The sequence below is a fragment of the Astatotilapia calliptera genome, chromosome 18 (genome assembly GCF_964374335.1).
Source record: "Astatotilapia calliptera chromosome 18, fAstCal68.1, whole genome shotgun sequence".
Taxonomy (NCBI): domain Eukaryota; kingdom Metazoa; phylum Chordata; class Actinopteri; order Cichliformes; family Cichlidae; genus Astatotilapia; species Astatotilapia calliptera.
In genome coordinates this window covers 36,478,434-36,500,844 of record NC_137439.1, presented here as the reverse complement: position 1 = coordinate 36,500,844, position 22,411 = coordinate 36,478,434, and the positions used below count along the sequence as shown (strand labels likewise).

At 42.0% G+C, this 22,411-nt stretch overlaps 1 protein-coding gene across 1 annotated transcript in view; it reads left to right on the top strand.

Annotated features, from left to right (window-relative positions):
* Nucleotides 1-2,983: 2,983 nt before the first annotated feature.
* The window catches only part of LOC113010990 (phospholipid phosphatase-related protein type 4-like), an 80,619-nt gene continuing 61,191 nt past the window's right edge, over nucleotides 2,984-22,411 (top strand). The window contains exons 1-2 of the mRNA XM_026150342.2: nucleotides 2,984-3,492; nucleotides 19,672-19,857. Coding sequence (XP_026006127.1) covers nucleotides 3,409-3,492; nucleotides 19,672-19,857 — 270 coding nt within the window. The 5' untranslated portion in view covers nucleotides 2,984-3,408. The remainder of the gene's footprint in view (nucleotides 3,493-19,671; nucleotides 19,858-22,411) is intronic.

Genomic DNA, 22,411 nt, shown 5'->3' with positions numbered 1-22,411 from the left:
TTGTTCAGTGGTGGTCGTCTTTCAGCCTTTCTTACCTTGGCCATGTCTCTGAGTATTGCACACCTTGTGCTTTTGGGCACTCCAGTGATGTTGCAGCTCTGAAATATGGCCAAACTGGTGGCAAGTGGCATCTTGGCAGCTGCACGCTTGACTTTTCTCAGTTCATGGGCAGTTATTTTGCGCCTTGGTTTTTCCACACGCTTCTTGTGACCCTGTTGACTATTTTGAATGAAACGCTTGATTGTTCGATGATCACGCTTCAGAAGCTTTGCAATTTTGAGACTGCTGCATCCCTCTGCAAGATATCTCACTATTTTTGACTTTTCTGAGCCTGTCAAGTCCTTCTTCTGACCCATTTTGCCAAAGGAAAGGACGTTGCCTAATAATTATGCACACCTGATATAGGGTGTTGATGTCATTAGACCACACCCCTTCTCATTACAGAGATGCACATCACCTAATATGCTTAATTGGTAGTAGGCTTTAGAGCCTACACAGCTTGGAGTAAGACAACAGGCATGAAGAGGATGATGTGGACAAAATACTCATTTGCCTAATAATTCTGCACTCCCTGTATTTATGACGTCTCAGTAATTTCCACACTTTGCAGAACTGACCGCTGGGCCATTCCTGCCTTAGAGGATTAACACTCATACATAAGCATCATTGTCCAATTGTCCAAAGACTCGCCTGTAGGTTAAGTGGTGATTCTGAGCTGCCTGTGGATGCCGGGTTGTAACGCACTGTATGAATACTTGGATAAAAGGTGCTATAAAATGCCAGTCCGTTTCCACTTTCGATTTCACCATGTGCTTAAAATGCAGTGCAGAAATGTATTTAGATTAGTTTATTTATCATATTTGTAAATGATTTATTTTCCTGATCAGTGACTTCTCTGCACTCCAGCTCTCTCTCCTCATGAAAAGCTAAGCGTGGGTGATGGGATTGATCACCTGTTACAGCACTGACAGCAGGCTGTGTCCCACGGCCATAGCATGGCCCGAGGGCTGCGTGTCCCACATATTACACAACATTACGGCCCAGTGCTGAGAGAAAGGATCCTTCATATTCATTCAAGCGCGCTGCAGAAAATAGGTTTTTAGAACATGTGACGTCATGTGCGTCGATCAGGTTTGATTTTTTTCCGAAGATCGTGTGTTGAGAAGATGGATTTTCACGTGTGATTCAAAGGTTAGTGTTGATACAGCAGAAGCAAAGGCGTAGATCATGTTAGGCATGTGCTTAGCGAGTTTCCTCCACATGTTTTAAACATTCTGCAGTTTCAAAATGCAACACATCTGTGTTTTCAGCTATTTTATTTTTAATAATAGGCTACTGTATTCATCTTAACTGAGATCTAAAGCGGAAAATTTGAAGGAAATGTAACATTTTTTAGGCTAATTTCAGCCATTATATCAACAACTTCTACATTTGGAATATAAACAGTTTGTCAGACTTTCTGGGAAATAAAAATGTCCCGAAATCAGACTCTTTCCAACCTGCCTGTCTGCAGTGCACATACCGGAGGAGAAGATGCACACCGCTATATTTAAAAAAACAAACAAACAAAAACAACAACAAAAAACATATTTTGGAAGTAAAAAAAAGATCAGTTGCTGAGCAAAGTGGCACTACCTGATTTTGTTATAGTATTTTTTCTTAATATGTCAAAATATGTGTAGTTATTACAGAAGAAGTGTCAATTAACCTGTAGAGCTGAAGTCAGAAACACTGCAGGCCTGGTGGCCAGAATCAGCCCGTCAAAGACCCCAGTCTGGCCCACTGGACAGCTTCAGAAAATGTGAGCTTTTAACTGTTTTACAGCTTTTCCCATTGATAAACACCTCTCCCATTCCAGTTTATATCACACAAAAATAATTAACTAAGAGATAAATGACAGAAAAATTCCTGTTTTTCTGTTTTTAGCTACTACTTTTTTTATTTTTCTTGTACAGCGAGTCCCCAGTTATAAGAAAAACATTTTAAAAATGACATTTTCTGTGAATTAATGAAAACATTATATTTATGATTACAGGATAGTCTGGCCAATGAATTGTCCCACATAGGATCGAAGTCAGCTGTATGTGGCCTACGATGTAAAATAAATTTCACATCCCTCCTCTAACTCTCGTGACTGGCTCAAAAAGTGAGTCTGTCCCCCCCAAAACGTCCATGTAACACAAGCAGTACATTTAAAAAAGCATGTTTACAGTATGGCATGACCGTTTTTGCACTGTTGTCACCCTTTAGAGCACAGGTATCGAAATCCAGGCCTCAGGGGCCGCTGTCTCGCTTGTTTTCTAACTAACCTGCCTTTGTAGCTTTTTGGCAAAGCACACCTGATCCAGGTAATCAGCAGAAGGTATGGCAGGGATAACTCAAAAACAAGGAGGATGCTGGCCCTCGAGGACTGGAGTTTGACACCCCCGTTTTAGAGCATCGAACTGTTTAACTGCAAGATGTTTGTGCTTCAGTGTTGGTGAGTGAAAGTATAGTAATTAGAAGATAAGTGTGTATTTGTGATACATACATAGTCTTTGGAAACATTTTTGCTGTTTAGCTGATAACTTAGAAATTTATGGAATGTCGTCAGTTCTGTCAGGCAAAAACAGAAACAAAGTGGCAGCTCAAGTTTGCTGTTATGTTTCATAGGTCAATAATTGACATGTACTCCACGAAAAACTATTCACAAGTGGGTCTGTGACTCTAAAACAGTCACATAACATGGAAAGTACAGTACATTTTCCTGGCTAAATGGGTGCATAGTGGGACATCTTTTTCTTCTTCATTTTCCTGTGCTATATATATATATATATATATATATATATATATATATATATATATATATATATATAATATATATATATAGCAACTGTGCTGCATTTACTGAATAAAAAAAAGCCGAAACAAACAAAAAGCAGTACTTTGAGATTATTTTGAAAAGCCCGACAGGAACCATCGACGCTTATTCCGGCGAACACAACCAGGCTCACCTGCTGCAGCAGAGCTGGAGGACAGCGAGTGGGTGAGCGTCTCTGAGGTACCTGCGGAGGACCAGCGTGACCGAAGGGCTCATCTCTCAGTATCACACACGTTTCCACGATGAATGGTCTGAGTGTCGCCACAGCGGTCCAACACTTCTGGAGGAGACGGTGTCTGGAGTCGTGCGCTAGCACGGCTTTTTAAAGCCTACCAGCCACCATATTTTCAGGGGCGACGGACCCCATCAGGAAGCACCGACACTTCCAGCTCACCTTGCCCGGCGATGGAGGTCCGCCGTTAGAGGCTTGGGAGCTAGGGAGGGTCGAGGGGGAGGGGGGGGTCGGCCGCAGTTTCGGCAAAATTACGACGGGAATCAGGTACAGCTCCCTGTCTCCCGGCAACGGGAGAGACCAGCGGGCGCTCGTGATGTCTCGTGCCAAGGAGCGACTGAAAGGCGGGAAGGAGACCAAGGACAGCGTCACCCTGCTGCCCTGCTTCTATTTCGTAGAGGTGAACATCTGTCCGTCTATTACGATGTAAACGCTCTCAGCGATGGGTCTGTGCTGCTCTGGTGGGGACGGTGGAGGGAGGGAGGAAGGGAGGGAGGGGGCAGCTGGTGCAGGTGCTCCTCGCCGATGCTCGTCACTGTCCTGGGAGCCAAACACACTCACAGAGAAATCACCTGTTAAATTGTTGTGGATACACACTGAGGATGCTTTTTGCTCTAGGTTGGCCAGGCAGGCTGTAATGGTATAGCAGTGATGTTTACCTGATGTTTCAGAGGCCAGTGACTCTGCATCCTGTTACGATTCCTTTTGCATACAGCAGATTTGTTGGGGACAAAGATTTGAGATCAAACATCGTCAGTGTGCAGATATCGTTCATGGCTCACAGTCGATCAGAGCCAGCAGACAGAAAGGAGTGAGGAGAGTCCAGATTTAACGCTGCACTACTGCAGCTTACTTTCATTGTGTTTTGAATAATCAGGATTAGCACATTAGCAGCCACAGGTTCGGGCTTTAGTCTGTTCCCGACAGATCAGTGCGAGGCTTGGACTTGCACAGTCATTTCTCTCCTCTTCTGGGCTAAATCCTACTGCCATCATGCTGCATTTCGTTTATACGCCCACAGACTGTGAAGCAGCCTTCTTCCCGTAGGCTCCACAATCTGCAGCGTTCTTCTAGCAGCATTAAAAAGAAGACATCTCTGTTTTTAATAATAATAGCAGTAATATTGGTTTTGGCCCATTAAGGCTGCCTTTGTTTTGATCTGTATTTCTAGTACTGACTGCAGAACATGATAATAATATTTCATCTGTTGCTTTATACTGTCAGGTTAGTGCGTGCAAAGATGATTTGTTAGTCTAACTTTACACTGAATTAAACATCAGCCTAACTTCTGCCTGCTTGTCACCATATCTAAGGTGTTTACGTCTTAAATCTGCGCCAGCAGTGCTTTTGTTCCCCAGTCACAATTGTGCTGCACCAGGAAAATGACATTTTCCTCAAGATTTGGACGACAATGTGAACATGTTGGGCGTAGACTGGGCTGTGTTGCTGCTCAGACTCTACGTACACACCAGCAATGGAGTTTAGTAGGAAGTAAAGATTTTACTTTACTTAGACATGCAACCTACTGAGACTGTAAACACCTAAGAAACCATCTGACTGTACACAATAAGATGCTTTCCATGATGAATCAGCATCTGATGGGCTGAGGTGCAGTCCAAACCCTGACAGAGCCTGTACTGTGTTCTAAGGATGCTGTTGACACTGACTGTTGTGCCTTGCTCCTGACGTCCTCTGCACATACTGATGGTTTGACCCAACGTTTAGCATTCCTCTCTCTGTAAGATCCCTCCCTGCTGATTGTCAGGCCAGTTCTCGTGTCTTTTCTCTCCGTTTCTCTTTGTAAAGGCTGGCTTGTTCCAGGTGCATCTCTCAGGTCAAGATGTAGGTCTTTGCTGGATTTTTCCCTCATTTCTTAATGTTGTGAATTTTGGATACCGTTCATCTCCTGTCGACAGATTGCCACTTGTGCTTTTTTCCTTCACCTTTTTAAGGACACTGTGCACACCATATGGCAAGTTTTCAGACATCAGGGAAGGTTAAACACCGAGCAGAACCAGCATGCTGTTGGTGCAGAAATATTCCACCAGCAATGTCGGTCAAATTGTGTTTTCTCGTGTGTTTTTGAGACATGCCTGCAAATAACAGACAACCAAATATAAATGATCTTTGTTATTTGCAGGCACAACACTGGTTCATCCTGTGAATTTGGTGCATGGTGTTTATGCATGAATAATAGTTATGTCAGTTACATGACTTAACAAACAAAAATCATTGCTCTGAAAATGTTCAGGTACAAGGACTGGACTGAAAATGAACGACAAAGTGACAAATGTCCCAAGAGAATTTTTGACAAACCTTCTGCAAACTGCTGCTGAAGATCGCTGATGTATTTGACCACACAGCGTCATATATGAGTAGAATTATTTCTTAAAATCTGCAGTAGCCAAACATAAAGAACCTGAAATAAATAAAAGCACAGAAAAGGCCAAACATACTTCATCGTGTCAGCTGATTTCCTGTTTTCACATTTCTTCTCACTGCTGCTAATTTCGCCAAATTGTTGCTAGATTTAGACATTTTTCAAGTTCCCTTTAGCAGAAATCTGGTGACAGGATCCTACTGCTTCACAACGATGATGAATGTGAAAAACAAGGTCAGACAGTGACAGAGAGCAGCAGTGTGAAAGGAGACAGTAAGAGCTTTTCTGCTGCTTGTGAATTTCTATCTGAGTGATCTACTTTTAACTAGCTGAAATGTCAACGTTGTCTTGAACTCACGTTAATGGTGATTTTGCTGTGTTTATCAAATTAGACGTGTCATTGTTCGCCACCCCAACCCTCCACTTGCTGGGGGAAGCTTTGATTATTTGTTGCTGATTACTCCGAAACCCCCAAAGGTCAAAAAATCAGTCTTCAGGACAACCCAGGAGTGTACACGCTGTCCTGTTGTGTACTGTGCACAGGCGTTTGCCACTGGAAGTAAAATCTCAGTTTGTTTTTTCTAATTACTGACTGATTAATTAATGACAAGTAGACAAAGAGCCAAGAAAAGAACATGTGTGAGTCTGTAAAAGCATTTCTGTGAGTTTGATTAATGATGCTGTTCAGAAAACCTCTGACTCTGCCATCACCTCCTGTAGGCCACTTGTTCTTGTACCACAGGTTGTAACATGACGTGGCACAGAGTAAGACCTTTTGGCAGTACCAGCGGCATGTGGAGTATATGCATGTGCACGTATGTGTGCAAGCATTAGCAGACAACCCTATTTCCTCCTTAAATGTTAACGTCTGGCTCCGAACACACCAAAACAACCACATGGCAGGCACCAATGTGTCGTCCAAACCAGTGGGGCATGTTCCTTAGAGTGTGTGGCAGAAACAGGAGTCCAGAGAAAGGATGGGAGGTAAAACCACGCCTGGCTGCTTGGTCAAGTGTCTGACAGCACAGCGAGTCTTTGAACGCTCTAATTTTCTCTTCATGGTCCCTTCACTTACTGTCATGTTTGAAGTTGGACGTTGGATACGTGGATATTTCTGGCCCTGAGACATAATCGTTCCACTGGTCAGGCCCAGCTAAATCTAAAGTAGAGCTGGGCGATAGAACGATAACGATATGTATGTAACTTTTTCTCGATAGAAAAATTAAGCTATCGCGATAGACCTCGCCGCTCTTGTCCTCTTTAAAAAAAAAAAAGAACAGCCAATCCAAATTAAGTAGCGCAGAGCCGAACCAATCACAGCTGCAGCGTCACGTCACGTGACTTGTTACGTACAGCACAAGTGCCAAGCCGTACATGTTTGGGAAGCAGCCAGCCACCGTACCGCCCGGGTAATGGAGGAAATGAGTGTGCCGACTAGAAAAATCAACCGAGCGTGACCAAAGAGAAAACAGATGTTGGTTCCAATGCCGGAGAGATTGTCGAACGGAAGAGCCACAGAAGTCCCGTAGTGTGAAGGTATTTCGGCTATTTCAAGTCTGACAAAAAACAGAGTAGCGTGCACTGTAAATGTGCCGAAAGCAAGTCTGGAAATACAATAAACTGGTGCATGCTCAGGCTACGTCCACACGTACCCGGGTATTTTTGAAAACACAGATTTTTCTATGCGTTTGCACCTTTCGTCCACACATAAACGTGTTTTTGGTCACTGAAAACGAAGATTTTTAAAAACTCCGGCCAGGGTGGATATTTTTGAAAACTCCGTTTTTGCATTTACGTGTGGACTAGAAAAACGGAGAAAACGCAGCGTCAAAGGTGTGCGCATTTTTTGACGTCACACTGTGCGCCACGTTATTGTTTCGGTGAAATGAATTTCTACAATACTGTTACTGTTAATTCTACTCTCTGCAGTGTTTAAATGCTTACATATACACACAGTTACTGTCCGTCCACACATACGACTCGGTTCTGCTTCTATGCCCCAGCTTTGTTTACTTTTTCCCACCGAGGCTTCTAGACTTCTGATTGGCCAACATTTCTGCACGGTTAGGAATCTAGCGCCACCTGCTGCTTTGGCATGTTCATAGCAGCGTTTTCCTTCATTTCTGCCTTTATGTGTGGACGGGATTATTTTTTAAATCTCCGTTTTCAAAAATACCCGTGTACGTGTGGACGTAGCCTCAGTCTCTGACTGGAAGCGCTAATTCGTCATTCGGCTTTTGTCAGACTAAAGTAACTGTTAAAACTGTTTGAAAAGCTCAGCTATACAACAAGGAGAGATTGAGAATTTCCTTTTAGTTCTCAGTTTATTTGATATTGACAAAAGTTAGTCAGTTTTGTCTGTTCTTCTGTAAAACAAACTAAGATTTATTTTTAGAATTAATATTTTGTTTCTAAGTGGAATTGACAATTTAGTCTGTTTCGTTTGTTCTATTTTGAAACTTAAACGCTTTAGCGGCTGCCTTTTGTGTAGTTTGCAATATTTGCCTTTATTTATCTGAAAAAGTCTCATGTTCCTTAAGTACATCTACCCTGTTGAACTTATTATGGGAAATAAATATTTAAAAACAAGCTGCTGATTATTTCACATTTTACTTGTGAGCAACGGCACATTTAAATTGTACAAATATAGTTATTCGGCTTATATCATGATAGATATCGTTATCGCCTGAAATGAAAAAAACATATCGTGATATGAAAAAATCTTATATCGCCCAGCTCTAATCTAAAGGCATTAGTGAGAAGGCATGCCAGGACAATTCTGACAGTGCATCGCACAAAACAACCTCTACACAATTCTCTATATTCACTCACACACCCAGCTTTTAGGCCTGTTGATATTTTTCTGCTCTATGATGCACAGTAACACAGGTGATCCATGCCATCTACCGACCCGCGGCAGATTCCCGAGCCAGTCTTTCCAAAATGTTGTATTTTCAGCTAAAATGTGTGAATTTCATATGAATGTGTAATGAAGAGGAAGCCTGCTTGCATGTAGGGTTTGCTGATTCTGTGCTATACATAAAATATTGCCGTGCGATGCTAACTGTGAGGAGCGTGCACGATTACGTTTCAGCTCATTGTTTGCCCCTGGCACAGAGTTTAGGTGGAAAACATTCTCTGTCAATCACAGTTTCTCTTTCTTTCCGTGACAGAGTTGCTCTGTGTCTGGTACATTGCCTATCTCACACACTGTCACACCATCCTACCCACTAACTGGCTGCTAGGCAACATGGCCCACTGAATGGGGTATATTTTTATATCTCTGCATTCAGAGCTACAGACATTAAGAGGAGGAAAACATCCTTACTGTAGCCTGCTTCCCTCTGTGCACAGTATCCACAAAGGCTTTGCTTTGTTTGGCACATCTTCAAATTTCTCTTCCTGTATGTACTTAATAAAACATCCATGAGGATTAAAGGGAAGTCATTGACGACAGCTGAGTAAATGATAGATCGTTGTCTCTGTGTAAAATATCCTTTTCTGTCACTGAAGCAGGTGTCTGTAGGCCACTAAATCAACTCAATAAGCTAATAACTATGAAACACAGTAAGTTAATATTATTACTAAATATTACACTAGTCCTGAGAATGCTGCATTCAATTCAGTTGTATTTATATGGCACCAGTGGGCTCAAGGGTTAATCTTATAATGGATAAATTGGTGGCTGGGATTCTTTGATCAACTGGCAACATTGGCCCAGGTTGTGGTCCAGGCCATCTTCTCCTGTTGGCCTGCCAGGTCTTTTTGCCATTCTTTAATAGAAAATCTTGGGATTTTAACCACTTTAATTGATTCAAATAGATAGATGAAGCTATTCTTTTAGGTGAGTTTTGCACCAGCTCTACAATTAAGTCTAACTTTAAATTGTCTCCCCACTGGATATTATGCGATTTGAGGGCTGAGCGTAATCTAAAATAGTGAAATAATGACTGCTCTGGGACTGTATAGCGAGTAACCAGCTCCTGGAAACTAAGCATTTGAATTTGTACCATTTACTGTAACTCCTCTAACACCTGGATAGGGCTTTGAGCCCATGGGCTTTTAGTGAAGGTTTTGGACCCAGTTAGCAAGTGATATTTTGCCATACAGGGGTGTGCTTGTGCCACTTTGTTAGTCCACCTAAGACCTTTTTCTGAAAGTCTAAATGATTTCAATAAATACGAAATTATAGGCCCCTGTTGCAATGAGCACTGTTTAAGTGAAATCCCAGAGAAAAGAAAGTCTTGTAGTGTAATCGAGGTTACAAGGTGTTTTCCAATGTCCAACCATGGGGCCATTGCATCTGGATCCAACCATTGCCTGATATATTTCAATGTGAATGCCAAATGGTATAGTTTGAAATTTGGGACTGCCCATCCTCCTTCTGGTCTAGATTTTTGTAATATATCCCACTTTATACTACAGATGGCACGATACCACTTTTTTATGTCCGATACCGATATAAATCCGATATAGTGTATTTTTTGATCAATAAAATAGTTTTTTAAATATCTTGCTGCATTTTGTATAAGTTCATACTCAAGTTTAAATAAACAACAACACAAAAGCTATTCTGTTATACCTGTATGCAAAAAATACACTGCACCCAAAATATTTCATAGTTCAACAAAACTGATCAATCTAATAAATTTAAACCTGCTCCATCCTTCATATTCTGGCATTTTAAAGAGTACTTAGTGGAAATATTAAGCAACCTAAGTGGGGCCTGGTGCCTGTTGCTCGGTCAGGCCTCCTCCGGGGTGCAGGGGGCCCTCGGGCCTCCAGCCTTCGGGCCTGCGGCTCGGTTCACTCTGGCACAGCTGGCTGCCGGCAGAGCCGGCGGGCACGCCGGTGCAGCCCCCTCTAGCTTCTGCTCGGTGGCTACTGGGTGACGCCTCGTCTGGGGATCCTCAGCCCTTCCCATGAGGGTGGCACGGATGCCCCGCCGGTGGTCCTCCTTGGGCTCTCGCACTCTGGGGCCTCTGGATGTCTGGGGCCTGGATCTCCTCCATGCCTGCTTCATGCCCTGGGGGGCGGGGCTATGGCTCTCTCCATCCTCTTGCAGACCGTTACATGTGGAAACCATTTGAATACAAGCGTGCTGATCCACACAGGTGTTCACTGTCCATAGACACAAACTACACCTTTCTTGGCTGCTACTTCAAAGCACATTGTGCGCTGTCGGTCCTGCTTGCTGCACAACAACATTCAGTATTTAGTATTTACTGCTGTTTACACTTAGCTAGATTAATGTGATGCTGTTGTGTTTAGTATGTTGCTCTGTTTTTTGCTTGTTTTCTCTTTTTTCTCTCAACAGCTGATCCAGGAGATTTTTTTCTCTTCTTTCTCTTTTTAAGTTTCCTTTCTCACTGTCCCTCTCCCCTTTCTTTTCTTTCCTGTCCCTCAGTCATGTCTGTCCCGTCTGTAACAACTGAAAATAAAATAAAATAAATAATAAAAACAAAGGTCGATCAAATGGACCAATACGGCAAAGCTGTGATGATCCATTTGGCAAAATAAATCCATTGGGTATCCTTGTTGGTCTTCAACAATTCTGATGGCTAAAGAACCAAATGGGACAGGCAAAAAAAAGAAGGAAATATTAAGCAACCTAACTAATAGGGTTGCAAACTCCCAGCAAAAAGAAAAATAGGGAACCACGCCCCACCCTACACCTCATGATGTTTAATCGACGTAATCAACTTTAATTTAATGTATGTGCAAAAAAATGCACAGAAATCAATTATTCTTCTACAGTAATTAAATAGATTCAATATCTTCGTTCAACAGAATTGCAGACTGCACAGATGATACCCAAAGGAAAAAGTACTATAGCTTACTAAGTTAAAAATTTGACTTAATAGTTCTGATATATAATAATGGACTATACATTTTATATTAGATGAAAACTTTGGTTGTAAGATTCAGATAATTATTTGTTAAAAGCTAGACATGAGAGTAAGAAAGAAAAGTATGTCTTTGTGCCCCCTTTTCCCTGTTCATGCCCTATCGGCCCCCCTGGCTAAACTTTGCTAGATCCGCCCCTGCACAGTTACAGCCGTCAGCTGTAGAAAAAGATCCTGGTGTAGAAAGTAATATTAAATAAATTCTAACAGCAGCTTATCAAGCTTAAACGTGCTGCTGTTGTTCAGCCGCTGGTTTCCTCTTTCTGGCGCAAAGTGGGCGATAAACAAACAAGAGAGAAAAGCCGATCAGCTGATCATTGATCAGTTTCATGATTGAAGCAGCACCAAGAGAGGGAGGGAGAGAGAAGAGGCTGTAGCTCCTTATATCAGTTGTTAAGCTTAATGTGGGAATGTTTTACAAACATTCAGAGATGAACTTACACACTTGCTTTACTTCTCTGGGATACCTTTCTCTGAGATTAAATGCTGGTTTGGTAGCGAGGCTCCAAATGCTCAACCAGACTGCCGACAGGTCTCGCACGCCACAGCCGCTCTATCACGTGATGCATACTGCTCCGACGTCCTGAGGTTATGAGCTGAGTTATGCCATCTCGCAAGGATCCCTTTCGATTCCCACTGGTAGGTTAGTGATTCTGATGTTGTTTCTCCGTTCTCGATCTTCCAACTGATTAATCTTGAGTGTGAGCTTGCCCATTTCAGTTATACAGTTGTTAGCATCTTTTTTGACTTGGCGGACTGAGCCCTGTAGGTTATCGACCTTGACCAGTGGCATATCCACTTTAGCTACCTGCATGTTTAAGTTGTCTTGGACCGACTGCAGCAAGGTTACATTTTGAGAAATACTTGCACCGACAGGCGATAGAGCTTGGTCCAAGGCCTCTGCCCGCATGTTTTTCATCACGCTCTGCAATGTTTCTCTTTTGGCTTCGGCTGCTAGAAAGGGAGAGTACAGACGGAGCTCAATGTGGCGTGACCATGTCTCTACATGCCTCACCGAAAGTCCTCGATAGTTTATTAAACTTTTAATGAGATTTGCAGATTGTCTCAGTGGAGTTTAATAAACTCAGCCATCTGATCCTTCATATCTCAAATATAACAGGACGCTGGAGTAAATTTTCAAGCATCTCACACTTCTGTTTAACCAGTTTTCTGTTTGACGTTTATTCAGCTGTGTGAAAACTATAACTTTAATCTCAGCCAAACCGATTTACTGAGGAACAAATAAAACACTGAAAAAAGCTAAACAATCACATTTTTAAGTTATCTAAGTGGTAAATGGTCTGTATTTGTATAGCGCTTTACTTGGTCCTAAGGACCCCAAAGCGCTTTACATATCCAGTCATCCACCCATTCACACACACATTCACACACTGGTGATGGCAAGCTACATTGTAGCCACAGCCACCCTGGGGCGCACTGACAGAGGCGAGGCTGCCGAACACTGGCGCCACTGGGCCCTCTGACCACCACCAGTAGGCAACGGGTGAAGTGTCTCGCCCAAGGACACAACGACCGAGACTGTCGGAGCCGGGGCTCGAACCGGCAACCTTCCGATTACAAGACGAACTCCCAACTCTTGAGCCACGATCGACTTATATATCATGTTTAACCTGAGTAGCGAAAGACCGTGGGGGTCTGAAAACGATATGCCGGGAGTTTGGTGTTATTGCCGGCTCTAGTGACCTCCCGGTCAGTTATCGAGCTGGTGGGTAGCAGACGTCTCCGAAAACGTCGGAGCGCTTTACAAATATGTGGTCTTGATAAACCGAGCAGATATATGAAGTGTACACAGCTACATTCTCACCTGAAAATGTTAAAAGTTTATTTTGTGACCCAGAAAGAGTAATAAGAGTAGTAGTAAAAAGTAGCGGCCGCCATTGTTGGAAACTGGAATTAGCTGGATCGCGCTATGAATTCTGGGATAGGCTGGGCCACAAAGGATACACGCGACCCATCCTTCAAATCTGGGGAAAAGGCGGATGCATTTGGAGGACTCTTTGAATTTAGACAGCTTTCGTCGCATCGCTGTGACGTAATCGGCCTAGAAATGGGGCCTCAGGAGGATGCAGCCCCTGACGGAGACTGCTTCTTCTTCTTTGGCGTTTAAGGGCAGCTGGCATCCTTGTAGATGCAGTGCTGCCATCTTCTGTTTCAGTCCGTTATTACACTTTCAAATCCTACAACTACCGGTCGATCTACGCCCCTACCCTCACCTATGGTCACTAGCTGTGGGTAGTGGCTGAAAGAACAAGATCGCGAGTACAAGCAGCGGAAATGAGCTTCCTCCGAAGGGTGGCTGGCCTCTCCCTTAGAGATGGGGTGAGAAGTTTGGCCATCCGGGAGGGGCTCAGAGTAGAGCCGCTGCTCCACATCGAAAGGAGCCAGCTGAGGTGGTTCGGGCATCTGACAAGGATGGGCTTCTCCGCTTGGGCTGCTGCCCCCGCGACCCCGCCCTGGATAAGCGGAAGATTATGGTTGGATGGATGAATCCTACAACTTATTCCGGCGTCTTTCAGGATCTTACAAAGCTTCACACGACAAGTCGACTATTAAATTAGTTGTCGACGATTTTGATAGTCGACGTAATCGTAACTAGTCCGCTAATCGTGGCAGCCCTACCTGTTACAGTGTGTCAGCTACTTAACTGCTTTCAGTTGTTGGATCCAGTGTAACCAATGACTTTTTCCAATGAAATAATAAAATGAAAATTACTGATTAATATGTAGGGTCTTTACTGTAAATAACTGCAAAATAACTGCTTTACGCTTTAGTTTATCAGTCATTAAAGTAACCGTGTAACTCATCAGAACCCTACACAATATTTTGACATAATAAAATATTTTATAATTTCCATCCATTGTTTGCTGCTCCTGGTACAGTTACGAGCGCTCCATTGATGTTTAGTGTAGTCATCTGGGTTAAACATGACCAGCTGCTGGTGTTCCCTCGTCTGTAGCCTGGTTGTACTCAGTGCTGTGCTTTTGCCCCAAGTAGTGAAACAAGTTTGTTTCTTGCATATCAGTTTTCTTGCATATCTTCAAGGTACGGTGCTTTGTAGGTTGCTGACGCAGATACTTATGATCAGACAAGCAGCTCTTGCTCTCAGACATGCCTGGGCTCGTTCATTACACTAAGGAACAAGAAAATGGCATTGCTATAGCAATGAAATCAGTATATAACATATGTGGCACACTCCTACTTTCAACTGGGGTGGGCTCTTCAAGCAAAAGTACTATTAATCAGCCTCTTGTACCCAGTTCTGCTTGACCTTTGACTTGCTTGTTTTACCTGAACCAATCATCTTTGGCATGTTTCATCTCTTTGTACAGTAGCAGCTACACATGTTCTTTGGATTATTTTAAATTTGATATCTTGTTATATTTTCTGGCAGACTAGCCGTGGAGCACGCATTGTTGCTTACCATTATTGTAGTGTAAAGCGCTTTGGGGTCCTTAGGGACTAAGTAAAGTGCTATACAAATACAGGCCATTTACCATTATTAAAAACAACAATACATTTGGATGTATGTGTTTATTTACACAAGAGACATATTGTCACAAGTCATCATTAGCAGTATTTTCTTCTGCAGGTGTGGAATGACATGTTGTCTGTCGCCATCTGATTGGATTAGCCAAGATGCTAATGCTAAAATCGCTACCTGTTTATGTGGAAAGACAGACAGATAAAGGCTGATTGGAACGATACAGAAAAATAATAATAATAGTAAAAAAACAACAGTTTTAGAAATCTTTATTCTTTCTTATAATTGCTGTCATTATTAAAACAATTTCTTAAAATAGATAAAATATCACCACTTAGTTCAATCTATGTGAACCCTGCTGTGAGCTTGTGTCAGTTTAACACCATGATGGGTTTCTGTGTCTCCGTGTTCGTTCTTGATCTTTTCCATGAAATTATGTGGTTCCACCTGAAAGTTCAAGCTGTATATTTGCTTGTTAAATTTTTAATTAGTCTGCTGAGCTACCAGATGTTTTTACAGTCTTCCTTAACACCTCAAGCAAACCCTGCTGCTGTTTGCAGGACGTCCTGCAGCCAGCAAAGGAACCTAATTTGTTTGTTCGTGTATGACATGAGTTTGGTCTGTTTTCCCTCCCTGATAAGTTTGCTACTCACAGGTTGTTCACTCACAAATCCAGGAGTTGATCCTTAAAATTTGAATCTTCATTGTGGACACAATTTAATCAGCAGACTAAGAACTGGAACGGGTGCAGGAGAGTGCTGGGTCCGTGCCGGCCTAGGAGCAGACACAGGTGGAGGTGAAGGCTCAGGGGCAATCACTGGTGGAGCTATAATCATTATTGGCACAGACAAGAGAGCACAACAGTCTTTAGGAGTAGCAACAACAGAAACAGTGCTTACCTGGGCTCCAGATGGAGCGACAGTCCTTGAAGGCTTTAGCTGTGCTACTAGCATAGTCTCAAGTGAAGCACCACAGAAAGACTCTGCCATGGCAGCTTGGCAACACAAAATTCAGGCTGTGTCTTCACAGGCTGAGAAAAACAACATTCATTATCTAATTTCTTGGGCTGGTGAACACAGAAACAGTCACAGATGCTCAGTCGGCTCAGGAGCAGAGACATTAGGGTTTGCCAGCTTAGAAACAAGAAACTTTGTTTGTTGCTGACACTGAAACACAACATGTATTCCCAATACTGCCTGACAGTCATCAGAGCAAACATGGAGAGAAACATGTTTTAAATGCAGTATAGATTGTCTGCTGGAGTCATATGTTTGATATGTCCAAGCTGTTAAGCCATACCTGTCATGATGCTGGAGCTCAGGACCCTAAATAGACAAATGAACATTATTTGGTTTCTCAGCAGTAAACAAACGAAGGAGGACGCCTCTGAGATAAGCAGAGGTCATGGGTGTGAGACCGTGCTATGTGATGGTGAGTGGGTCAGCTCCAACCCAGGTTAAATACCTGGGACTCTCCACCTTCGGCTTTTAGAACTGAAGAAGCTTCTCAGATGAGAGGTGAAATGTCTTCAAGAAACGTTCCTTTCTCCTTAGACTGCCATGACCTAGGTGACTGAGAACCAACACAACTTTTTAGTTGCATACACTTTTGAGCAGCTAAGCCACATTAGCTAGCTTGTGCTCCTGTGATGCTCTTACCCCGTAGGAGCAGTACATTCTTTGTGTGCAGGCTGTGATCAGCTGTGCTGCTTCAGTAATAGCTTCTCTGTGTGGATTTAGCCAGCCAAATTTCAAAAAGATATAAACAAATGTTATGTGAGTTCTACGGCTGATAGCTGGTATAACAGGTGGAATTCAGTGAGTGAATCTGACCAGTGTTATAAACTAATGTCTGTTACCTTTGATGTAATCGAGATTTAGCCAATCCAACATAATGCATCACTGTAAACGTTATCACAGTCCTGCTAACACACCACTTTATGCTGCGCTAAGCTGCCTGGTATTTTCATGCAACCTGTGAATAACCCAACATTTGCATACGTCAGCTCGTTTTGCAAGATGTTTCAGAAAAACAAGCCAAAAACTTGATAAATGATCTGATTTTAAATACCTACAGCGATTTAGGACGTTACATGTGAGCTTGCTGAGCAGTCCTCACCTTTGAAAATAATCTCTCCTCTTCCTCTTACATTTTCCTGCAGCTATCAGTGCTGCACATGTTTTCTGCACATTTAGCTCACAGATATGTTTTCTGACAAACTGCGTGGGAACAGTTTGTGTGTTTGGGGATTTTGATTCAGCCATTTGAAATTACGCAGATCACTCTGGCCCACTTTAACCCCTGGGTTTCACATATGTGCAGCGCAGATAATTGTATCATTAAATAAGCCAAAAATATGCAATATGATGCTTCTTTCTGTTGAACATTTGACTGACAGGTTAAAGAGAGATCTAAAATGTAGCACTTTGTCTTTTGTGTTTCTTCTTTAAATCAGTTAAAACATAAAAGTGTTAGAAAAGGATAATACAATAAATTTTACATGTACTTAGGTTCTATTTACATTTTATGAAACAGTTGAATGTAATACACCACAAACATAGGAAGGAGTTAATCCAACTTAAAATGGACTTTCAGTTGTTCTGGCTGGTTTAGAAAGACAAGTAGGATGCAAATTATATGTAAATCCAAAAATATTTTTCAATTATATTTTCTTTTTCGGCTTCTTTAAATCATTCAGTGCCAACCAAAATCAGACGTGCTCCATAGAAACCTTCCTGTTCGGTCATTCCAACACATCCCAAAGATGCTCTGTGGGACTGAGATCTGGTGACTACAGAGCAGCGGTATCCAGCTACAATAGCAGGAGGTCCACTCCATCATCCAGTCAATCTGGGGTCAGAACATTTTAAATGAACCAACAAAAATATTTTCTTTCATGTTTATTAAACATTTAATTAACAATATAGATTTTTGTCTTGTAACTACTGATCAATTATTCATGTGCTCATTACATCATCTGCTGAACAGAAAAGTGCAATCCAGTTCAAGTACTGATATTAAAACTATTTAACAAAGAAATTATGCAATAATCTATTGCACACAAACCAACATTAATGTGTCTCGATGCTCAATCAACCAGGTAAGTAAATCCCAAAAGTTTGATTCTGTTCGTCAGGATGTTTTCAGTGGGAGAAACGTTTCGTCATCATCAGGTGACGTCTTCAGTCTCAGCTGACTGCAGGTTTCAGTCTTATAAACAGGACATTTGCACAATGACTGAAACCAGCCCACTGAAGGAACAATGGGCTGTGAGATCAGCTCCTTGATCAATAATATGCAAATTGTCATGACCATTGATCAACAACCACTGATCAGTGGTCATGAGTAGCATTCACAGATGGGGAATGGCCATTCATCTTTCATAGTCCACTTTACATATTTTTGACAGAGCCATCTTCTTTTACCCAGTCTTCTGTGCACCACCAAGTCGTCATTGTGCTGTCAGCAAGTGCGAGCTTCCAAGATAGTCACTTAGCAACCCGCATTGAATGGCCTGCATTGTTCTTCTTTGTCGTTTTTTTGGCAGTTGGTGGTGCAATACCGCCACCAGCTGGCTTAGAGTGTGGACTAGAACGTTGCTGACCCACATAGCTGCCCATCGCGCCTGTTCAAAAGTCAGCCACTGCAGCCAGCAGGAATAAAATATCTAACGACATAGAAAATGGGAAAATGCTTTAGGTCCGGAGTAAACCCCCTTGATCTCCACATTTGGACCGGAGTCCAGGGGTTGGGGACCCCTGCTATAGAGTATATTTGAGTGCAGTGAGCTAATTGCCGTGTTCAAAGAAACCAGTTTAAGATTATTTCACCTTTGTGACAAGGTGTGTTATCCTGCTGGAAGCAGGTTGTGTTATCCTGGTAGTTCAGCAGTTTCTGAAATACTCAGAGCAGCACCAACGACCACGCTACTTTCATCTTCATTTAAATCACCTTTCTTCCCCACTGTGACACTTGGTTTGGACTTCATCAGGTAGCCTTGATCATGGCTACATGCCTTAATGCATTGTGTTGTGACATTGTGACTGGCTGACTAGATATTTGCATCAACAAGCACTTAAACAGGAGCACCTAACCTGTGAATGTACATATAAAATGTGGATAGGCAGAACAGTTTATTTTGAACATGTAAATATAACTAAAATAACAAGAGAAAAACGTAAAAACATCAAGTTTCCATGAATATCTAATATCTACACAGTGTTTATGCTCAAAAAGGAGTAGCATGACATTTACACGTTTTCTGTTTCAACCCCCTTTGTTCAAATTCCATTATTTTCAAATCAATATTCAGAATTTGCCATTTTATAACCCACACATGTTTAACTGTATACAAGTCCACACTCATATACAACACCCCACTAAATCTCTGAGCCGGGGGGAGGGCAGTAAACGGAGTAATGTTTGGGCATTGCTTCATATGGAGTATCAGTGTGTGAATGTGTGTGTGAATGGGTGGATGACTGGATGTATGAAGTGCTTTGGGGTCCTTAGGGACTAGTAAAAGCACTATACAAATACAGGCCATTTACCATTTATCTGTGACAAATACCTGAATGAGTACTTTAAGTTAGTTGAGTTACTCTGGCCTGAATCTATAAAAATGAGGACAAGTCTTCAACAGACACAATGAGACAGGTCAATTTCTTATATCCATGCAGTTTATTGTTTTTAAACAAGTGTGTGATTTTTTTGTATTGATGTATTTCTCCTAACTTCATCTCCACACACTGTGTTCATTTGTTTTGCATCGGTCTGTGTTCTGTTCTGCAGCTCCCTATTCTGGCCTCCTCTATTGTCAGTCTTTACTTCCTGGAGCTGACGGATATTTTCCAGCCGGTGCATTCTGGGTACAGTTGTAATGATCGCAGTCTATCTCTGCCATACATCCTCCCAAGACAGGAAGTCTGTCCATTGCCTTTGCTCTTCAGCCTGGCCTTCGCTGCACCTACTGTCACTGTAAGTACATCTCCACATGTGCAGCTTTCACATTGGCTAGCACAGTAACATAGTGTCTAAAACACCACTTGCTTTCAGGGACTGTGATTACAGGTGTAGGTGGGAATTAGGCTAGTCATAATACTAGACTTTCAAACTTGACACTAATACTGCAGGGCTGGAATGGGCATATCAGGCATTTGCCCGGTGGGCCGACACACTTTTTGGCTGATCACTGTGCACTGGACTTTCACGCACTGACCGCAGCCTGTTCATTCATTTTCATTACCGACTCCGCCCAGTCAAATCCCTTAATGAAGCCGGGCACTTCCTCTACCGTCGCTGTGGGCTCACGCAACTCGTAGAACAAAGTTTAGGGGTGAAATGTTTTTCAAATTTCCCCACGTTTGCTGTCGGGGCTGCTGCTTCTGCACCATCAACAGTTGTACCAGTGGCAAGCGTTAGGCCTGCTGTTTACCCTCTCTTCATCTCTTTTTGTTCCTTATGCTCCCTCTTTTGTTTTCATCTATATCATTCCCTGGCCACTTTGGGTGGATCGTCCCCAGTATACGCTTTCAGCAAATTGTAGGTTATTATGTTGTCTTTTTATTTACGTTTAATATAGTGTCTACACATCTTTGAAAAGAGGGTTGTAGTTTCCACAAATAAAACATAACTAAACTAGGTAAATGTATTCCTTGTCTGACTAATAGAGCTGTTAAGTCTCCTTCTTTTCTTTGTGGAGACAAATGTAGTAAATTGTGTTTGACTGGGAAAGCAATCTTCCCACAGCAGATCTGCACTCCTACTCATTTTGTAGATCTGTTCCCAATGCTGTGGGAGTCTGACCAACCTGAGAGCAGTGAAAGCTCTACACTGTTTCTATGTTGTACTAACAGAAATAATCCAGCCATTTCTCTGTTGACATGAATTATTTTGAACTGACTTTTTTAATACAAATGAAGCTTATGCACAAGTTCAATAAAGAAGATGTATGGCCTCACATCTGTCCACATCCAGGTGCTGCCAGCTAAATCTAAGCACTCCCATCATCACTCATCATCACTGGTCTAGTCCAATCACATTCTCCTGACCTTCTCCAGGCCAATCAGCATTCATGCTGTATACTTTAAATCTCATTGGCATCTATCATTCTCCTTGCAGACGGCTTTGTGCAACCCACCTCCTCCCCATCTCTACCTCTCATCACTCAGGCTCCATTCAAGCCACCTTCATCTCCACCACCAGCATCTCCGTCCTGCTCTAATCCCTTTCACCCACTCCGCTGAGACGGGCCACCAGAGTCTATCCGCTATCTATATTCTTTTCATCAATAAATCACGTTCATTCTTTCTAATCATCTCTCCTCATTGAACTTAATGTTGGTCTTTTTTATAGGTAACATGAAAATTATCTATATGTCTTATGAGTTCTTATATGGCTCTCACAGGCTAAGCAGCATGTCATTTGTGTCATAATAACATTAATACATTTGTACAAATTAATATCATGCCGTGTGGTTAAATGTTTGTGCGTGTTGGAAGTTTTTCCCCTCTTTGTTGTAACCACTGTTGGGGTCATCACTCATAAAAAGTAATGTATTACACACACACAGAACACTTTTATTAAAATCAATGCAGTGCATTGCTAAACTACTCCCAGGAGAAAGTAATTTGTTATACTACTCATTACATTACTCTTACATTTCTCCATAAAATGACATGAAATCCATTGTCTCATACTTACCATTTATCATTATATATGGTATCATTATAAACCTATAGGCTACAGTCTTTATAGTCATGCTGACTTCTTGCTAGCTTAGTGTTAGCATGCTGTCCACACATATGCTTGCAAGGAGCAGAAGTTAAGTTAGCAGTATAATGCGGTTGTTTCGCTCCTGGATGCAGCATCCGCTTTACCATCCACTTTAAAATAAAGAAACTGAATTTGAATAAGTTACATTTGAATTGCTCGGATTGAATCTGAATTGTAACTTGAATAAATGCTTTTAGAAACTGAATATGAATTAGCCTAATTTGAAGTTCAGTTTATTGGTTTGAAAATGATCATCACTAAATTGAAATTGAATTTTATATTTTGGTAATGAATTCATTTGCTTTGAAACTGTATATTATCCTTTAAAAATTTAGCTCTCAAATAATTTCAGATTCACTTCTCACCATTCAGTTTCGGTTCCAAAATTCAGTTTTTGGGGACTTACTTCCGGTTCAAGAGTAATGAGTGCAGATTAATAGAACTAGGTTTTACTAGTGGACCGAAACGGAAATCTACAGCATCATGAGCTAGATTAAGATTTCAGAAGTCATTCGTCATGTCGAATGACCAGCGGATAAGCTTTCAGGTTGGTAATAAATGTATTACATGTATAAGAACAAGCGTCATGTTAACAAATGATAGCCGTACAGTGAGATGCTTGGCTACAAGTTGAACAGCGACAAGGGGCAGTACCCTCCATGGAGAAGGAGGCTAGAGGGCAAGATCAAAGTAGCACGGAGGGAGGTTAGCCAACTAACGGAGTTGCAGAAAGGTGCGACAAATAAGGTGCCTAAGA